The sequence below is a fragment of the Nannospalax galili genome, unplaced genomic scaffold (genome assembly GCF_000622305.1).
Source record: "Nannospalax galili isolate Female #2095 unplaced genomic scaffold, S.galili_v1.0 scaffold611, whole genome shotgun sequence".
NCBI classification, from domain to species: Eukaryota; Metazoa; Chordata; class Mammalia; order Rodentia; family Spalacidae; genus Nannospalax; species Nannospalax galili.
The window spans coordinates 1,041,783-1,049,684 of NW_008330486.1; the positions used below are offsets into that span (position 1 = coordinate 1,041,783).

Below are 7,902 nucleotides of genomic sequence, written 5' to 3' on the forward strand. Positions count from 1 at the left end.
TCTTAAGGCCATCCCTGCCTACTCATGATTCCTCTCCTTTTTGGTCTCCACAGGTGCTCCTTCCAATAAATCCTTTTTTTTACTCCAATTCCCTCTTGGCATCTGCTTCCTAAGAACCCAGACTGAGAGTACTACCCACCCACAGTGTGACTGAGCAAAGCCTACTGGCTCACTCTTCTGGAATGTGAAGGCTTACGAAAATCTACAATAAACCAACAATGGAACTGGAAAGAAACTCCACATTTCATTGGACTGCAGAAGAATGTGGATGCCTACAGATGGGCTGCTGTCTTCTGCGGTTGACCATTCACCACCCACAGCATGGCCAAAGAGGAATCATCCCAGGAACTGGTTCGAATACTATTTATTTAAAAATAGTTATAATGTATTGAGTACTTATGTGACAGTAACCAAGGTAAGAGCTTCCACACATTGTCTCATCCAATACTTACACAATTCTTACACACATCTCCACTATCCAAATAAGGAAATGGAGTTAATTAGGTGTTGAGCTTGGATTTCAATCAACGGCCTGATGCCAAAACTAACACTCTTTAACTTCAGATACGCACGCACACGCACACACATACCCCATGTGATGATATCTATCTAAAAGAACAAAGTTTCCAAGGAAGAAAAAAATACACAAAGTAGAAATGAGTAGAAACAGAGAAAATGAAACCACTGAATGGAATTACCTTAGAAGTCTGTAGAGGAAGAAGTAAAGACAGGGAGGCTTTGTAGGAAAAGTCTTCAACGTCTTGATGTGTTCTAAGTGCTCTTAGGCACATGATTGTTCTGGGCCTATTTTTACAAACTTGTTAATGAGGTAGTTGACTCAGATTAGTGGACTAATATCTCTAGATTTCATTTCACATTTTTTTTGTCTTTTTGAGACAGGGTCTCCCTGTAGCCCCAGTTGTTCTGAAACTCCCTATGTAGACCAGGCTGGCCTTGAACTCACAGAGATCCGCCTGCTTCTGCCTCCCGAGTGCTGGGATTAAAGGCATGGACCACCATGCCCACCCAACTCATTTCACTTTGAACATCATGCATTTTCTTCTTGTCCATAGAGCTTTTAGTTTACCATTTTATATAAAATCAAACAAGTTTATTTTTATCAAATTCCACAAGAAGCAAAATGATACACTGGGCCCAACATGAGCTATCTCGAGATCCACCAGAAGTGATCTGTCAGGATCCCAAGAGGACTCAGCCTGGGCTCTGCATGCAAAGGACCTTGGGCATGGTCTCCATCTCTGGCTTTGCATGAAGTCCTCATGAAGCCACTGTGCATGCATGTGTGTGTGTGTGTCCATGTCTATAGGCATGAGGTGGTAAAAATGGATGCAGGAGCTTTTAATCTGAAAACAGTAAATGCCATCCCCTAATTACCACAGGTTTTTGTTTTGTTTCGTTCGTGTATGTGAGAAGAGATGCTTTAAGAGATGTTAACTTTAAAAACCCTCATCTGAATTCTTTTTCATTTTCTTCATTTTTCTCTAGATCTGCAAGAGTAGATTTTCTTCACTACTGACTGCTGTTTGTTGAACTCCAGAAAAAGGCTAACAAGGGTCACTACCAGGAGAGAGGTTAAGAAGAGACCGTGCAGGCTGCATGGTCACCCTGGCTCTCCCAGTCCCATCTGTCCTGCAGGGTCACCTGTGAGGCGCAGTTAACACCGGCAGGAAAAGCAGTTCCAGCCTTTCTAGGAGGAAGGAGATAGAGAAAAGAAAACAAAATACATTATTATATGGGAAAAAGGAGTGTAAAAAACTCACTAGTTTACTATGTTAAAAAAAAGATGGCACATTTATTGCTACATAAATGTTATATACATATTGTGTTTTCTGTTACAGTGACAGAAAAAATTTTGAACTTCTTGCTGCTGGTTGAAACGGTTTATCAATAATACCTTGAATTTGACACAGGATACAAACTGCAATAAACCAACAATGAAACTGGAGAACAAGATGAAAAGCAGCTCCTCTCCAACAATTAGCTCTTACAATACTCCATAGGTACTACATGGTATGCTAGGATCCTACTATGGTCTTAAAATGCTATTGTAAATTTCTGATATTAATGAACAGGTTATGGTAGATAACCCTACATTTTCTTTTACTACCTAATATAATAAAATAAAGTAAGAAACTTTTTACTGAAAATTTTTGATTTCAAAAATCTAGAAAGAGTAATATTTAGAATTCAAGAAATTTTCTTACAAGATTATTGTATAAAAGACTAGCTACAGTGAAAAATAAGCCAAATGTTTTTTTCTTTCTATTTTATGAAGGAAAGCTTCTGGGCTTACTGCAAAGTCTAATATAGCGAAAAAGACAACAAGCTCTGGAGAAGAAAGGCCAGGCAGTGGCTCTGTGCACTCACACATCATAAGCAACAACTTCTGTTCTAGCTGATTAACACTGAAATGAAGAACAAGGCCACAGATAGGGGTCTGATGGAACTGGAGAACATATGCAAATTAAGGTAACCCAAAAGTCTACTAAGTTCACCAATGACTGACTTGTCAGAATAGTCTTGATTAGAGGATCTGAAGTGCTGTCTTAATGTTTTTTTGTTCTTTCAAATGAGCCAGAATCTTTGTTATAGAATGATTTGGATTCTTTCTTCTGTCTTAATGTTTTTTTGTTCTTTCAAATGAGCCAGAATCTTTGTTATAGAATGATTTGGATTCTTTCTTCTGTGTGCTGACTGCCATTGATAATGGCTCTCAGGAATTTACTGAGCCAAGACAACCTTGTTCAGCATGTTTTCTCTCCCAGGGTTGTGGTAGTGGAAGACAGATTTCATGGAAGTTCAAAGTGACTACTGTATCCTTAGAAACAACCCCCCTCCCAAAAAAAAACCCCACCTCCTAAAGATTAGAGACAGAGGGTGCCTTAATGATGGACTGACAAACACAGGTTCAGTGCTAATCTGGCTCTTCTTGGGATAGGGGCAGGTGGTCTGCAGTTGATTAAACCACCCACTGAGAATTCCTCCCCACTGACCAGCCACCCAAACAACAGAGAAATGAAGGCTAGGATAAGGAAATACATGACCATTGCTCTTGGATTCCATAGGTAATTAGCTTCAGAGTGGTATGTTCATTTTCACACTACCTGCCCAATGACTACTGGATTTTGTTACGTTCACCACCACAATCACAGCCTGAAAAAAATCATCTTTGTATTTTGAATGCATTTTGTGCTTACTTACAGCTAACACTTTACAAGTACTATATTATGTAGTACTTACTGCTTGCAAAACGAAGCAATTTCTAAAAAGTAGACTCCTCTTGAAAGTTATACTTCTTGCTATTACAAGCTTTACTATGAAACCTAGAAGCCTGAAAAGTCTTAGTTATTATTAGGAATAAAGCAATGTTTATTTGGGGGAAAAATCTCGGGGACAAAATTTCCCCTTTCAAAATCTTCACTAGGCTATGGTCACAGATGGTGTCTGCTTACCAGTGCAGGGACATCGAAAAAGCACACAGGGCTGTGTGGAGGGTTCTGGACTGTGACCATAAACTATGCAGACTCAGAGATCAAATATAACACCCACAAAGAGAAAATAAAAATGAACAGAAAGATGAGAGAGAGATGCTCTACCAAGTAATATTTTCCTATTTCATGGAAAACACTATTCATATGGCAAACGGTAGGAGAGGGCGACAGAAGACTTTTCCCTTCCTTTTTAAGACACTAACAGGTATGCCGGGAATGCTAAGGGCCAATGGTTGTCACTGCTTTGTTCTCTGCATGTGAACAGCTTTAACAATGCTCGCATCAGCTGAGGACAGATCAGCTTTCCACAATAACTTTTTCCCTTTATATGTAGACCTTACAGTTCCATAACAATAAATAAAATTTGTAGTTACAATGCATTTGTCATTTCGTTTAGGCACAAGGCAACTTCCACGGTGAGTGGAGAGATCGAGACAGTCTCTGATTGTGCAGAAGCGACACACTGCTTGCAACAGAATGATACGCTGCAAACATCTCATGGGCTGACGTTCTATCTGATGAGCTTCCCATCTTCACTTCTGATGGAAGTGTTGACCAGTTACTTTGATCATAGGATTATATTTGAGTTTCTTGCTTCAAGTGTTTTGCTTTTTCTTCTCCCTCCTATCAGGTTTATGTCTTCAGATAATCTGAGTTGTCCAAGTCTTTTTGAGGAGAGGTCACCTTTATTTAGCCTACTGATAACTCTGGAACTGTGGCAAGGAGAGAACAGGACCAGTTAGAACACAATTATCAAAAGTAACACTACTCCTCCAAATCCCAGTTAGTGCTCTTCATTCACACCTAGGTTTGCACTGACTTACACACAAGCTTCTTTCTGTTAAGGTGTTAGTGGTCCCTCCTCATCAGAGGGGGCTATGTCCCAAGATCTTCAATGGCTGCCTGAAACTGTGGATAGCACTAAATCTTACTTGTACTATGTTTTTTTCCTATATATACATGCTTAGGATAAAGTTTATAAGTTAGGCACAATAAAACATGGACAACAATAATATAGTCATTACAAAAACCTATTATAAAAGTTTGTGCTCTGGGTCCACTATAAAGTTATGATAAGGACTGCTTGAACACAAATGCTGTAATATCATGATAATAGATAGCAAAAATGGCTACTGAGTAACATAAGCAGTGTACACAGAGTGCATACACTAGACAGAGCTGATTCACTTCCTGGGCAGGATGGAGTGCCATTTCTTTACAAATAGTTAACTACAAGCATGTACCCCACACACTGCAAATTCTTGTCTGTTTATACCAGCCAGTCATTCCACAGTTAATTTCCCAGTCATTCTAGTAGCATTTCTCCTGCTGCCCAGTCTCTTGCTGGTTAACCTTTTGGTTTTCTGGTAATTACTTTTATGAAATTAGCAAGGATTAAAGTATATTCTGAGATAAATACTAGCCTATAAATTATATGGAACAAAGTGTATTCACTGTATATAGTTTTTTTTTTTTTTTTTTGGTCTTTTTAAGACAGGGTCTCCCTGTAGCCCCAGCTGTCCTGGAACTCACTATGTAGAACTCACAGAGATCCACCTGCCTCTGCCTCCCGAGTGCTGGGATTAAAGGCATGTACCACCACGCCTGGCTTGTATATAGTATTTTTAAAATTTAAAAACATTATGTGTGTATGAGTCCTTGGAGACTAGAGCTATTGGATCCCCTGGAGCTAGAGTTATGGGCAGTTCAACTCCTTGACATGGGTGCTAGGAGTTGAAATCTGGTCCTCTGGAAGAGCAGCAAGTGCTCTTAACCACTGAGCCACCTCTCTAGCCCTGCTACTATAATCTTCAAGTCTTTTTAGGCTCTGAATCAAGTGTGACAGTTGAACATCAAGTGGTCTTTTCACAGCCTAGAAACCTAGGACTTTAGCTTCATATAAAGTTATTTATTACTTTTCTATTAGATCTATCAATTTACAAATTCACCCTCTGCACTGAGAAATAGTGGCCATATTTTTATCTGAAAACATGAACATTTATTTCTCTGTTTTTATTTTCTGTATGTGCTCCAGTACTTGTGAAAGATGTGGAGCAAGGGTGGGAGGAGAAATACTGCGAGGGGAGAGCTGCTGTTCAGTCTCTTCTTGGAGAGAGCATTGTGCCAACTCAGAACAGAAGACCCAGCACTTCCTTCATGAGCCACAGGTCACTCTAAAGTTCTGAATAATTTGGTCTACAATGAAAATGGCTCTAATGAGTGAAAGGAAGGCAATCATTGAATTCTGAATTATATGTGACATTTACAATGGTCAGTGCCTATAAGAGAAATCTGCCCCACAGTTCTAACCCACTTTAAAATGAAGCCCTCTCCTTGCACTTTCCTCTCAGACCCATATGTACCTGGCTGATGTTTACAGATGACCCATAGGGTTGGTAGTTTCACTAAGCCCAGGATGAGCTCCTGGCAGTGTGGTTGGCGGCTCTGCTGATGCGGCAGAGACTTTCTCTTCTTCTCTTCTCTTAAGGCAGGCTGCTTTCGGGTTGAGGTTCCTCTCTACAGCAGGAAAAGAATTGTTACCATGGTCAGAAGGCAGAATTAGGGATTTGGGGGAGAGGGTGGTGGCAGTAGTGAGCCAGGATCTCTAACCTTGACTGGCCTGGAACTCACTCTGTAGTAACACAGGCTGGCCTCCAACTCATGGCAATCCTCTTGCGGGCTGTCTGTACAGTGTGAACCACCACAACTGGCTAAGGCCTGTTAAATCTTAAGCTCAACAAACTGCTGTTTTCCTTTCTGTGAGGATGATCGATCTCTGTAATTTCATTTTCATATCAAATCCCCTCATTTACAGAGGCAGCCATGCAACGCTTACATAAAATTTCTGCATTGGTCGCCGGGCATGGTGGCACATGCATTTATTTAATCGCAGCACCTGGAAATAGAGGCAGGACTGGTCTACAAAGCAAGTTCGAAGCCAGCTGGGGCTATAGGGAAATCCTGTTTCAAAATCAAACCAAGCTAAACCAGAAACAAACAAACAAACAAAAAACAGCATTAAACGAGATGCCAAATTAAAAATTCTTAGTGACCACTTACTATCTTCTTCATTTTTTTTTGCTTATGATTTAATCCACTAGGGTTTAACTTGATTGAAATCAACACGTAATCTTATTTAAACATTTTGGCAAGTGTCATTATTTGTCAACCAAGTTCTACTCGGAGTCCTGCTAAGACAGGGCATACTGAATGGATACCAAGGATGATGCTTTCTTGTACTTAGAGAGGTATGTGTGTTGCATCTTGAATTTGACCAGCTCAGAAAATGATAAAGAGACAGGGCTGGAGAGATGACCCATTGGTTAATAGCATTGGCTATTCTTGCTGAGGACAGGGTTTGGTTCATCTAACAATGACCTGTAACTCTAGTTCCAGGGAATCTGACATCCTCTTCTGTCCTCTGCAGGCATTACATGGCACAGATGCACTTAAATACATGGAGGCAAAATACTCATGAACATAAAATAAAAATAAATTAAAAAATTTAAAAGGAAAATGATAGTGATGCCCTCAACTATTCCTCACTGGAAACACATCAACTCAAGGAAGACAGGTAACTGCTGCATTGCCTCCTTTCTGATCCTAATGTATATATAGAACAGGATGACTTGAGTTCTTTCTGTGACTGTATATAACTAAGTGCTTAAATGTCTATTACTTCTGACAGAAGACAGCAGGGATGACTAGATGCCATGTGTGACATGGTGTGCTGGATAACTTTAGTGTCAACTTGACACAACTGGGTTGAGGGAGCCTCAATTGGGAAATTGCCTTCACTGGATTGGCCTGTGGCCATGTCCATGGGGCACCTTCTTGATTGAGTGATGTGGGAGGGCCCAGCCCACTGTGGGTAGTGCCACCCCTGGGCAGGAGGCCCTGTTTTGCATAAGAAAGCAGGCTGAGCAGGGGTCAGGGGAGCAAGTCAGTAAGCAGTGATCCTCCATGGCTTGTGCTCCAGCTCCTGACTCTAGGTCCCTGCCCTGAGTTCCTACCTTGGGCTCCCTGATGAACTGTGACCTGGGAGATATAAGACAAACCCTTTCCTCCTCAAGTTGGTAGTGGTCGGTGTTTTGTCGCAGCAATGGAGAAACAAACTAGAACACGTAGCATTTCTGAGGTGTAAAAGAACAGCAGTTACCATAAAAAACGGAATGTTAAGATAGATAGCTGTCTAGCCTATGACTGTTTCTTATATAACTTTTGTTTCTGTTGTGAGTATACAATGTAGGGTTAAAAGTGTCACATATATTTTAATAAACTGATTCAAAATGCCTTAATGGCTGTAAAGGGATCATTAACTAATAGATATAATATTTTCAGAAATTTTACACACACACACACACACACACACACACACACACACACACAC

General features: G+C 40.4%; 1 protein-coding gene across 13 annotated transcripts in view; it reads right to left on the reverse strand.

Annotated features, from left to right (window-relative positions):
* Positions 1-348: 348 nt before the first annotated feature.
* The window catches only part of Tcf12 (transcription factor 12), a 388,060-nt gene continuing 380,506 nt past the window's right edge, over positions 349-7,902 (reverse strand). For all 13 annotated transcript variants that reach the window (XM_029570687.1, XM_017801872.2, XM_029570681.1 and 10 more), the window contains 2 exons: positions 5,876-6,029; positions 349-4,225 (listed from right to left, as the gene is read on the reverse strand). In XM_029570687.1, coding sequence (XP_029426547.1) covers positions 5,887-6,029 — 143 coding nt within the window. In that variant the 3' untranslated portion in view covers positions 349-4,225; positions 5,876-5,886. The remainder of the gene's footprint in view (positions 4,226-5,875; positions 6,030-7,902) is intronic.